This window comes from Athene noctua, chromosome 2 (assembly GCF_965140245.1).
Source record: "Athene noctua chromosome 2, bAthNoc1.hap1.1, whole genome shotgun sequence".
Classification (NCBI taxonomy): domain Eukaryota; kingdom Metazoa; phylum Chordata; class Aves; order Strigiformes; family Strigidae; genus Athene; species Athene noctua.
The window spans coordinates 51,849,323-51,868,950 of NC_134038.1; the positions used below are offsets into that span (position 1 = coordinate 51,849,323).

Below are 19,628 nucleotides of genomic sequence, written 5' to 3' on the forward strand. Positions count from 1 at the left end.
GGGCGTGAAACTGCTTTTTACTCCCTAGCTGTAAAACCGCTCAGAAAAGGAAATGATACTCGGAAAATAGTCCTTGGTTCAGGAACAAAATTAACGAAGCATTATTGAAATTAAAGCCTGGATTGTTTCTCAGCATTTACACTTATTTGTATTTCACTTTGCACAATAAACAAGCAACACTTTTTTTGATTGATGCACTGGCACTTAGTTCACTAGCTGCAAAACCTACAGCATAATTTAGAAATTCTTTGAGATCATCAATTACATATTTCCTTATTGGTTTAGAAAGGGAAAGGAAGGAAGTAAAAAATAGAGGGAAAAAAAGAATCAGATCATACAAATTTTTAAATTCTCAGATCAGACCAGAGTGGCACAACCTAGTACAGGAGAAATAGATATTTAAGTACCAGATACTAACACAGCATCACACAAAAACCTGCTTGCTGACTTGTGACCTAGTTAGTCCAGATGCAATAATATCACATCAGATTAGAGAAACTAGTCACAACTAGGAATTACAACAGGCTATTTATTCTGCAGAACTCTCCTGTACGATCAAACAATTCTATGTTAACTAGAGAGGGAATGCAAGTATTTCCAGAGCATGTAAACTACCTTGAAGCTTCTTATTTTTTACGAAATAAAAAATTCATTGCATTTAAGAAATTCTACTGATGCTTAACCTTCTTCAACTGCCCTACAGGACAGCAAGCACTTCCTACAACTGCACTAAGAATGTTAAAACAGTAGAAACTGAGGTATGTGGGGGGAAATCTGGAGCCAAGTATACAAACACACAACTTGAAACTATTGTCATAATTTTGGAATTGTCTAATAGAATAGTCATAATGTCATTGGCGTAATTAACTATGGAAAATCTAGATTTACTTCTAAGATTCTATTTACTTAATAAAAATTATAGAACCTTTCATCTTAAAGGAGTCCAGGAAAAGGCTTGTTTCAGCAACTTCATGCTTTCAACTAGTTGACAATGTACCCAGATGTCTTAAAATCTCAAAGCAAGTTCCTCAGCCAATTTTAATGCTGGAAGTGAAAAGTTTAGGCAATATAATCAGGCCCTGTAGCTTTGAATCACAGACTTGAGGACCATTGCTTCATTTATCAGAGGGGTGTGGGTTTTTTTTTTTAATCTGTGCTAGACAGATTTTCAAAATAAATTAAAAATTACATTAACTGAGGCTTCAGTCCAAGCCCAATGATACGAGCAAGTGCCTGTTTCAAACAGCAGCTCAAAATATACCCTCCTCTCACTTCCTCTTATGTCTGCTCTCTCTTCCTCTCAGTTATGCAAATATCCTTAACAACCAACATCTTTCCTAGACAAGCACATGAGAAAGCATTAGCCACTACTCTGAAATATTTTTTTCTCTAAAAATTATTAGAGTACTGAAACTTCTAATAAACCTAGAACGGGTCTTTTCTTTTTAAAAGCCTTCTCTGCTGAATAAAGTTTGGTTATATTTGACAGCAGCTTTGTCTTCCTAAAGGGGTTAGATAACTGTAGCACCTCCTTCTCAATACCTAGTCCATGCTCTCCCCAGTACCATTATTTTGGGCAACTGTTTCACTGCGTAATTATGAATAGACTTAAGCCTTCCAAAGATGCAAGTTCCTTTATTTCAAAAGTGAGGCGTAAATGCAGGACAACTGTCTAATTTAGAAAAGGGAAGAGGATCCAAGTACTGGGATGAACCTGGCAAAACCATCAAGGTTGTTTACTGTTTATGTAGCACCCACCAAAGCAGTAAATTTCTTATTGTTATAATGATCTAGAGTAGACCTACCCTAACACTGCTTTAGTGCAACACTGAAGGCCTATATGATGCAAAGAACCATGCAAGAATACAACCACACAATCTTAGGTTTTTACTTCACCACCAGTTTTTCAACACACACACACACAAAAATCACTTTCACAGCACACTGTGAGAATGTCACACGTAGCCACAATATATTCTGCTTGATTAAGAACAGCATCAAAACCAGCGATCAGTTAAAAAGAAGCTGATCAGAATTTCTTAATTCCAAACCATCCCACTACATCACTTTGTTTTTAAATGTGTTGTTTTGGAAAGAAACTTTGCTAGAACTTTAGGGATTGCCAAAATAAAAAGACTGGCCTTAAGAATAAAAGCAAGAGAAAGATAAATTTGAGTATTCTTTTTGCACTTGTAAGCAAAAAGGTTTGTTTAAAAATAGTGATGATAAATACTCAGTTTTCATAACCTATCGACTATCTTTAGGGTGAGTAAGAATGATGCTCTACCCAGAATTTCAGTTTAGAGAAGTTTTGGGTTTTTTTGCTTGCACTGCGTTCTTGGAACCACTTGTATATTAAGAGTGAAGCTAACTGAATTTACTCTGTTACCCAACTTGGATGCATCCCTCAGGATTTCCTGGCATGTCACCAAAGTCATCAAATGGATTCAAATCTGTTTCTCATGTAGTCCACAATTGTATTTACAGATATAGAGCCACATTCCATGTATCTACTTCAAAAGGTCCAGACTTTTGTGTATCTAAAGACACTGTTTGTTAAATTAACATTTTCATATGATTGCACCGCAGTTTGATTTTTCAGGTTGCCCTTGGTGGAGGGCATGAAAAGTTCACTAACATTGGTTCCATATACAATTTTTAATTACTTTTTCAAGTAGCAATGGGGAAAAAAGGACTCTCCTAGTGTGCTTTCTGCCTAAATACTTTAGATGATTTTTTAACATTTTTTTGTTAAATTAAAACATATAAGCTCTGAATCACGCAAATTATGACCACCTCAGCTACATTACACTAATGTAACTGGGCAACTGGCGAAGTTGTCAGACCATCCGAAGAGGTAGTGACAGTCCATTCTCACAGTGCCAGCCTGATGTGTGTGCTAAGTTAGAAAAAAAAAATAAAAACAAACAAACCACTGAGGCATCACCGTATGCTTGCTGTGTTTTCCATTTTGGTATTCCCAGTCAACCACTCTCTCTCTTGACATTAGTAGTTGACATTTACCACTGCATCAACATAGTTAGAAGCAGTAAATTCATGTTTTGTTTTGTTAGCAGCTATACATTCAGTGCTATTCATCATATATAGGTGGGTCTCCATCACTTGAAAACACTGACAGTTTCTTTCCGTGATTCTGCACGTGATCTTCATTCATCTTCTCCAAAGCTTCAATCTAGAAAGTCAAAAATAAATCCATGCTGAAATCATAAACCCACACCTGGACCAGAATGTTTCTAAACATAGTAGCTTCAGATGACTGAGCAGGTATATACCATACTGCTACTTCAGTAATTTAGTCATGTGTATGGAACAACACATTTTGGAAGTACAGCTTGAGACACCTGTTCTGAACAAGTTTGTAAAACAAGTAGCACTTCTTTAGAGTTTCATGCTGTGTAACTGAAATGTACAAGTTGAAGAGAGGACTGGATGCTCTTAAGACTTCAGGTGTATTCCCCAAAGTACAGAATTGCTCCAACTCTGCACACCTCTGCTGTAACTCATCCATCCACTCCAATCCTGGAGAAATTCCAGGTAATACTAAGATTACAAATGCATCCATTTTTAACAGTGCAAGTGGAAGACAGTTACACTTCAATGTTTTGTGCAATCAAAGTAATGGAGAACAGTAGCTTATTTTCATCTTCAGATTGTTATGATTATTTCTTCTGGTACTGCAAGGGAGATCATTTTAGTTACTAGCGACTAAAGTCAGTCTCAAGTTTAAGGATGGGCTGCTCAAATTCACCTCTATGTAAACAGCAACGTAAGCCTTTCCCATAAAACTTGTAAGCACAAAAGGTGACATAAAACACCAAAACTCATCACACCGCAATGCTCACAACACAGTCAGTGAGGGAAGAGTTTTTTGATTAACTGATACATAAGGATTGTGGAACAGTGACATTGTGTTCCCTTTACCTCTTCCTCACTTAGAGGACCTACCCCAGGAGTTAACTAGTTTCGAGCTCCCACCTACTACATACTGGACTAGCATAAACCTACATGGTCATTAGGAATCAAGTAGAAGTGTCATGTTGCTCTACTTTAATTAGTAAATATAGCAAATATTAGATGTTTTATAAACATCTAAAGGATGCACACCTTGAGGAGTTACAGCCAAAACTTGAAAATTAAATGCCAAGGGTGACCAAGATTCCTACTCCATATTTGTATTAGCATGATTTTAGGCTTGAAAATACTGCTGAAACTTTGAATTCAAGCAAGTTAAAGTCTAAAACATTAAAAAGCCCCAAACAGTAGAACAATTATTTTTACCCCAGCTTTCCTTTCTCTGCAGAACCTTTAACGTATGCATGGAAAGAACAAAGCTCACTTTTAAAGTAAAACTCATCACTAAAATTTTCCTTAACACTGAAAGAAGCAAGTATATGCCACACGAAGCCTTCTACACTTGGGAGCAGGGGGATCAGTAAAGGGGGTGGAGAGATCTGTCAATCTGAGTGCTGAAAATGTTTGTACTAGGTCGAAATAGTATTTTGAAAAAGAGATGCAGAATGATTGCTGAAATTATGCTCACACACAATCATACAAACTAAACGTGGAAAGTTAAGGTATTACAATAGCTAATGAAATTAAAACGCTAGACACGGAAAAAACTATACCTCTGCTTGGAAGTCAACTTCGTTGTCAGCTGTAATATTTAAACCTGAGACAGCATTGAAGAGTTCACGCTCATTAAGTGCTTCTGCCACACCTCCTTTCTGGAAGAACTAGTCAATATAAAAAGCACACATTAAACACTTTGCTACACAAAACAAAACACTCCTTTTCCCTCCCCAAGTCAAAATTACATTTTTGCTTTTGTTGACCTACATATAAAAACAACTGAAAGAAGTTTTAAGTTCTAGTGGTACCATTTTATGCTTACACACTTTTTTCCCCTTTCGGAGAAGACGACTATCAGTATGGGCAACATCCAAGAGTAATCATATCTACAGGTGGTGGTGATAATTTTTTACGGAGTTGTATTGGTTGGTTTTTAGTTAGCTCTAACTTGATTTTATCTTGGAAAACATTCTGCATAACAGGGGATTGTCAGATGAAGAGGTCCTACCTGTGAAACATTCTTACAGTCTCTGAACAAAAACTCAAGTCCATGAGGATGGGTTGGCTCCACAGACTGACTGACATCAATAAGCCAGACCTGTAGTCACAGAGAAACAACAGTTCACTTTGTATTACCATTTCACACTAGATTAAACCTTTCATTTCCACATTAAGAATAAGCTCACCTTCCCATCATGCCAAAGCATGTTGTATTCACTCAGATCTGCATGGACCAGGTTGCACTGCTTATACAACTGTTGCATCATCTGCAAAGAATCAAATGAACAAAGTATGCTATACTCCAAATATTTTTTGCATGACTATAACCAAAAAAAGCCTTTCCCCAATCACCCACCCAGTTTACATAATTTTGTGCCAAGTCTTCAAAAAAGTTTCATATGGGGAAACACAGTTTTGGTGAACTGCCAGCAAACTAAGCTTTTATCACTGAGCTTAGGTTTGGCAAGTTAGAAGAATCGGTCTGGTAAACTCGTGTCAGCTCTGCCAACCAGTCCAAGTGCATGAGACAGATAAACATGTTCTCTCAATATACCTGTCATTCTCACCCCTATCACACAAGAAAGAAGTCTCACAGTTTTAGATACCAAATCACAACTATATATTCACTTAAAACATGGTTGTGTTGCTCTACTGGTCTCAAGATTTGAGGCACAAACCATTCAAATTATCAAGCTGCTGAGTTGGTTGGTTGATTTAATTTTTTTTTTTTTTAAATGTCTATAGGAAGCTAATAGTGAGAGTGAGTGGGCAGTTAGCAGGTACGTGTTTGAACCAATTACAGCAGATAATATGAAAGTGAAGTATCCACCATGAAATATTCTAATTCATTCTCTGATTTCCAGATTTGTTAAAATGGGGGTGGGGAGGGGGTTATTCACTGGAAAGTGCTTAAGCATTGTAAATTAAGTATTTGGTAAGCCCAGAGAGACTTTTAAGAACTCACTAAACGACATACTGCTTTTATAAAATGAGGACTGCTTGGTCATAATTCCTCTGCTACTAAGTATCTGTTTGTCATCAAGTTCCAGCATGTTTTCCACTCAGATTAAAAAAATAATAAATTGAATCTTAAGTGCATAATTTCTTATTTATTCTAAGTCACACATTAAACAGTAGCAAAATAAGCCTTTGGACTCCATATCTTGAAAGTGATGCAAGCATCCTGATGAGTAGATAAATGCTGATTTGTCCTTTAAGTTATTCCCCTAAAAGAAAACACAACCCAGAACTGGAGGAGAAATCAGCATTGTCTTACATTAAGAATCTGATAGTAGGCCTTTTTCATATCTTCACTACTAAGTGTTACATCCTTTAGTTTAGGAGCTGGGACTTGATCCTGGCCAATGAAAGACATAACCAAGACGTGTTTCTTAAGGATAACCACTTGAGGACAAGGAATTCCTGCATTTTGCATTCTGTGGATCAGAAAAGATACTGATTAAGAAAAACAAAACAAACCCCCCCAAACCCTACAGTTCTAGTTCCCGCTTGCTCATTTCTAATCTTAAAGAGCTGTGTATGAGAAACTTGATCCAGATTAAAAAAGACTTTGGAACAGACCGAATTGAAAACTGAATAAATATATGTGTTTCACATAGGAAAATTCAGACCTTAAAGTCATAAGTGGGTATAAAAACGCTCACTGAAAACTAATTGCTTCTACAGTTAGAGCCTGTTAGCTTCATGGGCTTGTAAATTCTGCTGCCAAATCCCTGAAGATGCTGACAGTTCATTAAACTGTAAGAAACCAGAGGCTTATTTAATCTGTCCTTAAAAAACAAATCTAAACTTCTAACCAGATGTAGTGTTATCTTCCTTAAACAGAGAACAGAAAACCAACAGGCATTTGACAACTATGGGGTTTTTTGTTGTTTTTCTTTACCTTGTTAAATTATGCATTTCCTTCTCAGCCCACATACGAATAATCTTTCGTGGATTCAATTTACTGAAGCGGTCTTTAAATCTATAGTCATCCTTAATGTATTTGTCACGGTTCTTGAATTCATTGAGAGTTGTTTTAAACACTTTGATGGCACATTCTGGAGGTATAACTTTATCTTCAGTTGCACTTCTCATGGAAAAAAGTCAAATATATAACAAAGTTAACTATTCACATTTTCACAAGTAAATGCATGGGTTTAGTTTTTTAAAATACTGCAAGATAGTGATTTTTAATACAAGAGAGGAAAGGGTCTGATCTTCTATCAAATTTGGAAGCCAATTCAAGTTAAGTTTATAAGAGTTCTACGATTAAGCTTATATATAAATGTTTGGGTTTGGGCATTTTGACTAAATGTCGCTTATCAAATAGGTTCCATCTCTCAATTTGTTACTATTTTACTTAAACGTCATAGCTAATAACAGGCCTGTTAATGGATGTACTTGCTTCAAGAACTTACAAGTGAAAAAAGTTTTGCATTAGAACAATAATGGTAGCATCACAATGTTTTGTTAATCACTACAAAGATATTGCCCACAGAATGACACTAAGCAAAAAAATGCTCTTGAACATCATCTAAGCAAAGATCAAATGGAAAACAAAACAAAACAAAAAAAGCAGCTCATCTCTTCTCCACATCCTCAACTCACCTCTCTCTCGACAACTCTAAATAGATTATCTGTATCTGGGTTTTTTTCTTAACTCACTGGTGTTTCAATGTACTACAATCACTACTGAAGTACCACAATCCTTCCAGCATGGTAGTCTTTAAAACTGGACTCTTGCATGACTTGCAAAGTGAACAGCATCCCAACACTGTTCTCAAGGTAACCCAAAAGCAACAAACACAGATGGAGCTGATAATACAGTGATCTGTACGGAAAGACAATCTTCAGGCAGACAAAGATCAGCATGATAGCTTTGTAGTCTGTGGCAGGTCAGTGGAGAGTTGCTTAAAATCTGAAGACTTCTTTTTTATAAAAGGAGTCCATGTTTTTCCACAGAAAGCTATGGTGGATTTGTCCCCGTTTGATGAACTGTCTCCAAGGAGGAAAGTGGGGATTTTTTTACTTTACAGTTGGTACCATTTGGTTTTCAGATTTTTACTATTATCTGCATATGCATGAATACAAACTTTAAGCCTTGGGAATGAAGAAAGTGCCAATTGTTTAAATATATTTGTGGTTTCTGCTCTTTAAACCACCTCTGGTACTTAAAGCAACTGTCAGTAACCAACAGTATACTTACTTTCCTCCATATGCATGAAACACAACTGATTCTTTTCCTGTGCTGATGCAGCCTGTGATGGTCTCCAGCATCCCAGCATTGACCATCTTGTACAGAAGTAAACGTGTTTTAGGATCCACTGCTTTCTCCTACAGGCAAGAAATGAATACTCAAATCATTAAGATAATTCTTTGTTTTACAGTGAGCAGCAAGCATTCAGCTAGGTGGAAAGGATAATGTATTAAGAGCATTCTCTCAATTGACAGAGAGAAAAAACCAAACCTAAACAAACAAAACAGATGGAGCAAAGCCAAACTGCTCCAGCACTGTCATCTTAAGATTTATTACTCTCAGGTACCTTACCAGCTGTGTAGTACACACAGTATTTTACCAATTCTGCATAAAGCACAGACTAGTTCAAGAGCACTTTCTACAGTGTTATCAATGAGTCTTTACAAATCATGGATCAAAATATCCCAAATATTATAATCCTTTTGTGTCACTAACAATAAAATAAAGCAAAACACCCAAATTTGAGGGCGGCCACAGCAGAAATTACCAGATATCCTGCTCTAAACTCACCTATAAAGCATATCAACTGACATCCTGAATTATTAAGTCAGAGTTTACTTGGTCACCTCATCTTCCTGAAACTTGCCAGGAAGACAGATACTTGGTCACATGGCTCAACTGCAGAGGCTTAGTCCTCTGGATGGTTTCTATAAATAATTTCTAGGCAGTTTATTCACGTAGCTGATTAAGAAACAGGTTTAGAAAGACAAAGAGGAAAACAAATGAAAGCTGCTTCCTCTTGTTTTGATACGACTCCCACAGTGATGCAGCTCAAAGACAGTCTTTTTCTGGTAGGAGCTGGCCGATACCATCTTCTTCAGCAATGTTAACATAATATCACAGAACTGTTTTACTAAAAATGGGATGTTTCGAGGAATTACCAAAACAGTGTTACAGCTGTTACACAAGATAAAAAGTATATAGAGAAAATTTATTAAAAACATACAGCAGTGGAGTGCTCCTTCTTTTCATGGAGCCTTGCGCTTCGACGTTCCTCAGAGTATGCGTGTTGTTTTAAGGCATTGAAGACCTGATTTGACAACTTTAAGTCCATCCCAATTCCATCCCCAACTTGGAATTCCGGTGCAAACTACAAGTAGAAATAATAGAAATTTGAGCCTTGTTAGTAGCAGACACCAGAAATTTCTCATTCTGATTTGCAAAAGTTTAGGCTAGATTAGGACCTGTGTGAAACCCACTTTGTGCCATGCTGTCACTATGTTAAAAAAAAAAAAGCATTGCTCTAAACTCAGAACTCAAAAGTTCAGCCCAAATTGCTACGAGATTACCTAACATCCTGTAGAAATAGCATTTGCAGCATTTCCTTATTTGCAGAAGTTGCACCAGTTACATTAAAGAAAATGGAAGGTATGTACTATGGATAAACAGACTGAAAAGCTGCAAGTCAAACAATTGACTGAAAATAAGTTATTTGGCTTAACAGGCAAAATGCATTTAAAACAAAAAGATTACACAATAGCTACGCTTTTCAAAAATAGCCTTGATGTTTTATCTGCCTGTGTACCAAACTTGCTGATAGCTTTGTTTTCCCAAAACAGTTCCGTGAAAATTCTTGAATCGTGGTCATTAAAAAACTATTATTAAGCAAAGACCACAATAACTCAAACTGCCAATTTGAATAACTAATCCAAACACTGCATTACTTTCAACTGGGAAAAAAAAAAATAAAAGCAAAACAAAAAACCTACCACCATATATAGTAGTACAGGTGGACAAGCATTAGTTCTTTGGCTAAATTCCAACATTCCAGTTTTACACACAAAATAAGTTCCCCTAAGTTTTCACTTACATTTTCCATGCGAGCAGTGTTCTTTCGTCCACATACCACTTCATCGTGTTTAGTAGTAATGTCTTTTCCTTTTCCTATGAAACCCTTTCTTGGTGTAGTCGTGGGTTTATCTGCCAGCAGTGAGGAAAAATAAATTGAACTTTACATTTAAACAAATGTAACCAATGCTCATAAAGGTTCCACAGTGCCCACAAAAGTAACATCATTTTATTTATTAAACAGAATAAAATACTTCAATTGTATGATCTTAATGCATTCGTCTCTTATCATAAACATGACAGCTTCTTTTGCTGTGTTATGACTTACTTCTAGGTCTTCTCTGAGGTGTCAGACACACTTTTGGCATGACAGGAATATTCAGGATCATGTGCAGATAACCCTAGCCAAATGTAGATGGCAGATATATCTATCCCACAGTACTTAATACAATCATTATTTTGCCACATTCAGCCACCACAGCCAATATACTGGCAGACAGAAGCCTGAAGTTACCTTTTCAACCTCCTGTGTAACAGCTCTCAATTAGGTGACCTGGTTTTACATACAATTGGTACGTCTCCTTACATTCAAAAAAAGTAATTTAACTATGTCATATTCTTAGTCTATTAATTGGAGAAATCATATTGTCTAAAAAACTGCCACATACCCGCTCTATAAGGATCGTGACGAGTATCCTGCCAATCAACCTCATCCTCCGAGCTGTCACTGTCATAGGGATGCACCTTCCGATAATTTTCAAAGGATATGGAGACTTGAGGAAAAAAAACAAAGAAGCATATCCATGATTATCAAGGATTTGCTACTTCCTCACAGCTCTTAAGCAGAGTGCCAAAAATATCTCAAAAGCAAAAATATTTCTTCTGATGAGGATACCTTTGCTGTCTCCATTGATCTTCTTCTCTTCACGCCGAAGCTGTGCATCATATTCCCTGTCAAATTCCATCTGCAGCATCTGAGCTAGCATTAGGTCACTAGAAGTGTCAATATTTTCTCCTGTAATAAACGGTCCTTCAGCAACACTATGTAAAATGAAAGCAAAATTTTTAAGAGTTAAACACAATAATCTAAACACCACTTTATACCATTTCATCAGTCTATACAAAAGACCTCAAGCAGAGCTGCATGGAAACTAATGTATCTCAACTGTCCACCCCACCTCCAAGCCAATACTAAATATTAATAGAGCTTAACTTCATTTCTCTTTGACACCCCTTTACAATGCAAATATTACCTAAACTTTTGCTTGTTCATTAGAAGCATTAGGCTCTATTTTTAAGATACCCTTCGTGAAAGAGAAAGAAGGCATACAGGTGCATGTGTACGTATATGGGTTTTTATATATGTTTTTATAAAAAAATAAAAATAAACTTTAAAAAGCAAACAGTGTTGTTTTTCTCTGCTTCACAGAAAAGATCACAGGCAAAATTTGTATGAGTTTAGAAAGATTAAGCTCTCAGCCTATGTTCAGAGCTCCCAAGTATTAGGAGGATAAAGGTAATACACCTGATAGTCCTCGAAACAGCATCGTTAACAAGAGTTAACACAAGCCTCTAAAAGGGAAGAAGGAAAAATGTTTCTGACAACATTTCTCAAAATGTACTTTACAGACTGTCTTAAAAGTACCCAAAACAATGCAAAGAAAATAACAAGAAAAAAAGAAGGGTGATGGAGAAGAGAATCTAAGAGTTTTAACTGGGGAAACAATCTTCACTGGAAACGACCTAAAGAAGCAGAGTTAGAAGATAACAGGCAAAGCGTTTACTATATCGCTACACCTTAAGCGTGCTGTAAGGAAACGCAGAAGAGACAGAAGATGGCTTCACAACTATAGAGATCACTAATCCAGGATTTAAACTTACGCAACCACTTCAGGAAAAGCAGCATTTTCTTCTTCCAGCTGCAGCTCTTTTGCCAGCTGTTCACTCATTACATCAGCAAGGGAACATGATATTGATGTTGTGTTAGGAGCTCCCCACGGACACTGTAAATAAACATTTTATTCAAGTTAGCAAGAAATGCAGTGGCAACACAATAATCAGGATAACTATCTGTCAGTGGCTCTAAAGTAAGCTAACATAATCTTGTAAGAACTTGTCTTCTACAGCTACTTAGGGAAGCACAATGAACTAAAGTACTGAAAATACCTCAAGGAGTAGTTTTATAAACTCAACAGAGAGAACTGTGGTTGAAAAGATTTGATGGTCACTTACTAATAGGGGGGGAGAAGAGTCAGTTTGGCAGTACCATCTGAAGACAGGGGCAAAGTCTTACCAGAAAGTTTGCTTACAAGTGTACACACAAATTATGTAAAACTTTTCCTGAAAGAACACAGTATTAATGGCTTATGCACAGCTTCCTCCCCAGTTTCTAGAGTGCTGAAAGGCCAGCCATCATAAACATCCCTTCAAAAACACAGAAGCATGGTCGCAACTTTGCTTGGAGGGACAGGAGTTGGGGAATGATGAATCCAACCAAGTTGTGACTCACTGCCTTGATCACCAGACTCACTTAGATCCAACTCCCTGCTCGCCAACAGAGCCTGGAGAGAAACAGCTCGTTTATCAGGGTCTGACAGGAGCTCTCTCCACCAAGATAGTTGCTGGTAGCAGCGAACCGCGCCGTACGTTGTTTTCATTACTCACTCGGGCAGTGGGGCCAAGCGCCCGGTTTGCCAAATAACCACCCCTTGTTTTGTTGGCACCGCTTCACAGCCTCCTCTCGACCGCCTCTGCCAGCCCAGAGGGAGCCGGGCGGGAGAAGGGCCGCTACCTGCCCCTCTCCCGTCAGCGAAGGTCGGGTGGCGACGGTGCCCCTGCCCCAACACGTCTCCGTCCTCCTCCACCTCCCAGGAGCCACCCCAGCTACGGCCCCGGGGGCTCAGGGTGCCGCGGGCGGCCGTGGGGCGCCAGGGACAGCCCCGCGGGCCGCCGCCGAGGCCTGGCAGCGCCCCGGGGCCGCCGTTAAACGGCGTGAAGCTCACCTTACTCTGCCAGGCGGGGCCCGGCCCGGCGTCGGGGACGGCGGCAATTCCTACCGGGTCCATCTCCTCATGCAAGGGCGGGCGGGCGCGCAGGCAGCGGCGGGGTCTCTCCCGAGGGCAGCGACGTGCCGAATGCGAAACCTTCCGGGTTCTCCCCCAGTCTCTCTTGCCGTCACCCGCCGTCAGGCTCCCCATTGGCCGGCGGCCCGGGGCCTCACCCGCCTTTCCGGTGATGTCACAGTGACGTCATCGTCGGGCCCTGCAGCCCTCCCTGGCGGGGCGGGGCTGGACCGGGCCGTGCGGGGTGCGAGGGACATGGCGGCTTCCCCGCGGCGGGGCCCGGCGGGCAGCGCTGGCAGCAGAACAAGCGCGATTACGTTAGATAGGTGACATTTGCTTTTATCTAAGCAAGTAACCGAGGGAAGGAAGGGGGGAAGAAAACCATTAGCGAACAAAGTCACTTGATCCTGATCCCCTAACTCACTGTAAATACAAAATTAAATACTTCTTATGTGATCTGACGCCTGCTACACTTCAGTTGTATACCTAACATTTTCCTGGAAAATAATACTGTGATTAAAATGCTGTATTTCCAGGATGGACAACTGGATGGCGTTTTGCTACGATACAGTCTTTGCTTTAAGTCTGCTTCAGCAAGTTTCCCAACAGGGAGGAAGCGATGGCTAGAAACCTCCTCAGGCCTGGCTCACCACCAGATATTGGAGGTATCCGCAAATGTAGACAAATATGCTGTCACAGCCACTGTTGATAACCAGAAAACCAGCCTAGCAAAGCTGGCTGGATCCCAAAGCAGGAGGAGTGGTAAGGGATTGTACAGTATCCCCCAGCCTGCTTGGAGTAAATTCCCTATTACACATGTAGCAAAGCCCACGCTGCCAACGCAGGCCCAGAAAAAGCCACACTCTCATTGACTCAGGCATGAAAAAATCAGCTTTGTTGGCCAAAGTTCATCTATTTTGTCCTTAACAACCTGCAATGACGCAAGGCATTACCATGTCCCAAGACAATCTGTTCCAGAGTTCATTGCTGCGGAAAGTCCCCAACTAAAGGGCAGATAGTTTGGAAGAGGGTGGGAACCCAGGTTATAACAACCTGCAGGCATGACACAGGTGTGTGCCATGGAGGCATGAGAATGGCTTTGGCTGGTCATGTGGTACCAGTGTGGTTCTTATCCTCTCTGCCCTTAACCCTGGTGGAAAGAGATTATTTCTTCCATTTGCAGCCGCCTTCTGGGGTGTGAAGATTGGTGTCATTCCCCCTTCAATCTTCTTTGGTTAAATTTATCAGCTTTATAAATGAGCAGAATGTCAAAACAATGTCCTTCTGCCCCAAGAAAATCATTAGCACAGCTGTACAAGCACTGATTAAGAAAATGGGATTTGGTAGTTTTTGATTCAAAAAGACATTACCAATGACTTAATATTCCTATGTCTTTTTATTCAGTTTTTAATTTTCAAAAATAAGTCTTCTATATTAAGCTCTTATTAGGCCTTGATCCCATGACCTCTTATATGAAAGGATCAAACTTCAAACAGAATTATATTAAGAAGAAATCTTCTGTATAATGACATGGAAACAAAATCATTTGCCACACAATCACATCTCCTAATAAAAATAGTGTAAAATCTAGATAGAGCAGAGACTTCCCTTCATATTACTCAAAATAATTCCAGAGCTGTATAGCAATTACTTAATATGTAATCCATGTTAGTTGTGATATGCAATATTGGCAGAAATTTCTATCTTCATTCTTAATCCCTCACTGTAAGTAGCTTACAAAAATTCAAACCTGCCTTTGCATTTTGCTGTAGGAAGATACACCATCTTTGCCCGAGTCTCCCACTTTTAATAAGAAATACTACATGAAGCATGAAGAGAGAGATCACTGTAATATTTTTAATAGAAATGCAACTCCACTAAAATAAGTCAAAAGGATTCTTATCACATGCTTACATTAGTCTTTGTAGATACCTATGAACTTTTCTTACTCTTTTCTAAAGCTTTACAGTCTGAATTTTTGGCACTCTGCAATGTATACCTTTGTTTGCAAAATACCTATTTGACATGTTTACAGAAACACATGCTCCAAAGTGGAAACGCTGTATCACCTACCCTGCCATCTCTATTGCATCCCTTACAGAGGCATGTCCATGATCTCTGTAGGCCTGGATGGACAAAACCTTTCAGCACTGGAAATCCAATGTCTGTTTAGGGCCACCTCCTTACAAACCAGATAGGATTGAGTCTGATGAACCAAAATGCTTGAATCTGTCTTGGTGCAGTGGAGGCCATTCAGTTGTTGTGCTCTGCTGACTTGAGACTAAACGTAGCAGGTTAGACAGGCTAATTTTAGGTGCTGGATTTGGCTGCAGGTGTACCAGTTAGCGCCCCCCTCACTCCCCAGTTTAGGCGACGCTCAGTTCCTTATTTATGCTGCTTTTCTCTGTCCTCTAAAAATAGGGTATATGTGTACAGAGAGAGCCCTTCGCATTACTTGAGCAAAGTCAAAGTGAGAATGGCAGAGATAGGGCCTTGCTAATACCAGATCCGGGAAGAATGAGGTTTACCTAGACCATAATAAAAGAACACCCAGTAACTGTGACTAGGTAGGGCATGTTTTTCACTGCTTCTTTAACTCCCTGAGATTTTTATAGTTTACACGTCACTGATGAATCACAGAACTACAGAATGGTTTCGGTCGGGAGGGACCTTTACAAGTTGTCTGGTCCAACTGCCCTGCAATGAGCAGGGACATCTTCAACTAGATCAGGCTGCTCAGAGCCCTGTCCAACCCGGCCTGCAATGTTTCCAGGGAGGGGGCATCTGCAGCCTCTCTGGGCAACCTGTTCCAGTGTCTCACCACCCTCACAGTACAGAATTTCTTCCTTATATCTAATCTGAATCTACCTTCTTTCAGTTGAAAGCCGTTACCCCTCATCCTATCACTACACTCCCTGATGAAGAATCCCTCCCCATCTTTCCTGTAGCCCCCTTTAAGTACTAGAAAGCCGCTATAGGGTCTCCCCGGAGCCTTCTCTTCTCCAGGCTGAACACCTCCAACTCTCTCAGCCTGTCCTCACAGGGGAGGTGCTCCAGCCCCCTGAGCATCTTCGTGGCCTCCTCTGGACCCGCTCGAGCAGGTGGGGTGTCAGGAGAGCGGAGTAGAGGGGGAGAACCCCCTCCCTCGACCCGCTGGCCACACTTCTCCTGATGCAGCCAGGACAGAGTTGCCTTTCTGGGCTGCGAGCGCACAGCGCCGCCTCACGCCCCGCTTCTCCCGCAGCATCTCCCCCAGCCCTGCCCGGCGGCAGCAACGGCCCTTTAAGGAGGCGTCTCCCGGCGGCGGGACCCCGGTGCCCATTGGCGCGGCGGCGGCGCGACGTGTCGCTGCCATGGCCGCTGCCGGCCGGGCCCGCGCGCCGAGGCGGTGGCGGAGGGGCGCGCCGTGACAGATGTATTTGAAGAGGCCGGCGGGCGGCCTCGCCTTCTGCCTCTTCTACCTGGCGTCCTGCTTCACCAACAAGGTGAGGGCGGGAGCGGAGGTGCCGGGCCGGGCGGGGGGAGATGCTGGAGCGGGGGCTGCGCCTGAAGGGGCGAGGTAAGTGCAGGGACCCAGCAGCAGAAGGCGAAGGGACGGTGCCCTCTGCTTGCCCTGCCCTGCTCAGGGAGAAGTGGCGGGTCAGCCCCTCCCGGGGAGGGGGGGCTACTCCACGAGTGAAAAAAAAACCCCGGCATTTCAGCCCGAAGGCCCACCGCCGCCCCTCCCAGTGTACCCTCGAAGCTGAGAATATTGCTATCTTCTACCGGTCGAGTTTTTCTCAGCGTGTGGCACGTTTACCTGTCCACGACACATACGTTTCACTGCTGGTGTATTTAGGAGAGTAAAAGGGTGACATCATGTTATTCAAGTCAATTAAATGTTATAGAGACAGAAATTATGCTGCTTTGAAAGCATCAGTGATGCCGAATGTATTTTATTATTGGGTATCTTAACAACCATTGAATGCACAGTCATTCCCAAAAGAAGATCTATTAACTGAAACAGTAATACCAAGTGTCAAAGGGAATAATCTGAAATACTCAAAGTAGTATTACTGAAACAAATATTAACTTTTATAGACCCTTTGACAGCTTAATTAACCTGCAAATTAAGGAGGTCTCTCCTTAAGTCTCTTTTCCACTGTGCAAGTTAATTGCCAGTTGGTATTGCTGAAAGGCCTCGGCAGGGTAAGTAGGCTGAAGATGGTCACGTTGGGAATAAAATTGTGTAATTTAAACATAGTTTGAGGTAGTTTATTCACTCTGAGATGAGGAGATAGAATAACCACTCCTTGCTGTCCTATTTATCAGAGAGTGTGTCTGTGTTTCTGGTGCAGATTTCTGAAAGAAAAGATGTTTTTGAAGCAACTGGGGTATGTGTTTACAGAGGGAGAGTTAGAGAAAAGCAGCATTTTGGAGGTGAAAATGAAATCTCTTCTCAACATCAGCTACTGGTTTCTGTTCAAAAGTGTGCTTGTCGTTAAGGGTGTCCAGAAGCAGACTGAAGTCCAGACGTGAAGCAAAGTTTGTAGGGAGAGATAGTACACTTGATTTGACAGACTGCCAGGAGCAGTGATTAGTTAAACAGAAGAGCTGCTGGACTGCATTATGCAATGGAAAATGTACTTGGCTTAACTATACTTGAAAAGAAGTTGACATAGGGCCTCCATTTTCAAACCTGAATGCAGGTTTTAGGTAATAAAAACAACCAGAATATAGACATTTCAGCTGTTGCGGGTGATTTGTAAATGCAAATAAGAGTACGGACATGTGTAGGTGTATTGTTCTGATTTAAAACCCATGTGGCAGTTCAGACAAGTGTGTGTAACATGACCCGCTGTGAATCAGCATGCCTTGTCTCTGTATATTGGTGCCAGCTTCTTAGTGACATCCCACACACCTAAAAACTGCACCGTGCAAAGTGCTCAACACTGTTTCCTCTCTGTTGAAAGCTTTCAGCTTCTCCTTTTGCCATTGACAGCTCCTGCTGGCTCCTGGAAGGAATGGCAGGTACCTTTCCTTTCCTCTGAGGAAGCTTCAGGCATTCTTCTCCTTTGTAGAAATAGTATTTATATACTTTATTATGGGAAGTTGTTAGATCCTGGCATACACATCAAAAGGCATATGTATTTCTGCCTCATATTTGCATATATACATACACAGTGGGAAGAGACACTAGCATCCATATGTGCAGACCCTGACAAAGCATAATAAAGCAAAGACACAGAGGCTTTGCTTTTTTTCCCCCCATATAGAACAACTCCAAAGGGCTTTATGGACTGCGTAATGTTTTACACAAAATGATGTGTGAACGGAATGTTAGGGCTGTAAGAGGAGTAAATCATCAGGAGACAATTACATTAAAATTATAGGTCTTGATTCTGCCAAAGGTTGCCTCTGTGGCATAATATGTTTTTAATGGACAAGTGCTTGTGTCTTTTTGTTCCTGTTAATCCTTTTCCCGTTCAGTGCAGTGCATGGAGTGAGCTCAGAAAGTGAAAGAGCAGTTCAGAACGTAGCCTCCTCTCCATCGTTCAGTGTGTCCACTCATGTACTTTAGTGTCTGCTGCCTTCCACAGTGACTGGGACAGCATCCAGTAGTTCTGGCATGAGAAGTGAAATCACTGAAATCTTTTTTTGTCTTTTTGTTTTTCTTTATTTTGGTAGAAATTTTTTGTGTTTCGTTGCTCTCGTGATTGTTAACGTTATAATGCTGTAGGTGTTTGATGTCCATTAATTTGGTATTTGTTTTCCAGTATGTCCTGTCTGTCCTGAAATTTACCTACCCTACCCTTTTTCAAGGGTAAGTACCATTTTAAGAATACAGTTGTTTGAAAAATTACTTTAATCAGTAAACGCCTTGCTCTTCCATGCTGAAGCTAAATTTAATACCTCGTCATTACTGACTTTTGCTGTCTATAGAACATACTTCATGAGGCCTTAGTAAAGCATTCATTAATGTGTCTTGGTTCATTTTTAACATTATGATAATGATGTAATTAAGATATATAGACTCCATAATTTCTCATTTTCCTGAAAGTCATACACTTCAGCATAGAAAAGTAGCAAGTATAGTACAGCCTGTCTTCTTTGGAAATGACACTCATGGATAATGTGCAGTGGTGGTGTATCTCTAATGAAAACCAACCTTAAACCCATCTTCAGGCATGCAGAAATACCATGCTGCTTATTTTCATGCTTAGTCTTTGTTTTAACTCTACATCACAGGTCACTATCATGTTTTAATGATGTAATGAGAAATTTAATGTTTTGTCAAGTATCCATATACACATCATCAGTGCTGTTAATTTGTGAAATATTTAGTGAAAATTTGGCTTCTTAGAATGAAGACTTCCCCCATTTGTTCTTCTGAGATAATGGTAAAATCTGCAGACACTGGAGATTTTTAATTCCTTTACTGCTACTTA

At 40.4% G+C, this 19,628-nt stretch overlaps 2 protein-coding genes across 8 annotated transcripts in view; one reads left to right on the top strand and one right to left on the bottom strand.

Moving 5' to 3' along the window:
* Positions 1 to 1,874: 1,874 nt before the first annotated feature.
* RIOK3 (RIO kinase 3) lies at positions 1,875 to 13,292 on the bottom strand. Of its 3 annotated transcripts, none has more exons than XM_074899085.1 (13): positions 13,141 to 13,292; positions 12,020 to 12,141; positions 11,034 to 11,131; positions 10,807 to 10,911; positions 10,161 to 10,270; positions 9,297 to 9,440; positions 8,300 to 8,427; positions 6,995 to 7,183; positions 6,368 to 6,527; positions 5,277 to 5,357; positions 5,099 to 5,188; positions 4,647 to 4,754; positions 1,875 to 3,193 (listed from the first exon to the last, which is right to left on the bottom strand). In XM_074899085.1, the coding sequence occupies exons 1-13, from the start codon at positions 13,201 to 13,203 to the stop codon at positions 3,092 to 3,094; spliced, it is 1,500 nt and encodes a 499-aa protein (XP_074755186.1). In that variant the 5' UTR covers positions 13,204 to 13,292; the 3' UTR covers positions 1,875 to 3,091. The 3 variants fall into 3 exon arrangements, with proteins under 3 accessions (XP_074755186.1, XP_074755185.1, XP_074755183.1); XM_074899084.1 differs by having other exon boundaries at positions 11,034 to 11,179; XM_074899082.1 differs by having other exon boundaries at positions 6,995 to 7,180; positions 11,034 to 11,179; positions 13,141 to 13,218.
* Positions 13,293 to 16,552: 3,260 nt separating this feature from the next.
* The window catches only part of TMEM241 (transmembrane protein 241), a 62,123-nt gene continuing 59,047 nt past the window's right edge, over positions 16,553 to 19,628 (top strand). For 3 of the 5 annotated variants that reach the window (XM_074899086.1, XM_074899087.1, XM_074899088.1), the window contains exons 1-2: positions 16,553 to 16,685; positions 18,957 to 19,003. In XM_074899086.1, the coding sequence (XP_074755187.1) occupies positions 16,614 to 16,685; positions 18,957 to 19,003 (119 nt within the window). In that variant the 5' untranslated portion in view covers positions 16,553 to 16,613. Of the gene's footprint in view, positions 16,686 to 18,956; positions 19,004 to 19,628 lie in introns of those variants that run through there. The other 2 variants (XM_074899089.1, XM_074899090.1) reach the window with 2 other exon arrangements.

Coding starts and splice junctions, on each gene's coding strand:
- RIOK3 (XM_074899084.1), bottom strand. CDS start 13,203: ATGGACCCGGTAGGAATTGCCGCCGTCCCCGACGCCGGGCCGGGCCCC. Junction 5,189..5,276: donor TGCTTTGGCATGATGGGAAG/GTGAGCTTATTC, acceptor CTGTGACTACAG/GTCTGGCTTATTGATGTCAG. Junction 4,755..5,098: donor ACTGTAAGAATGTTTCACAG/GTAGGACCTCTT, acceptor TATATTGACTAG/TTCTTCCAGAAAGGAGGTGT.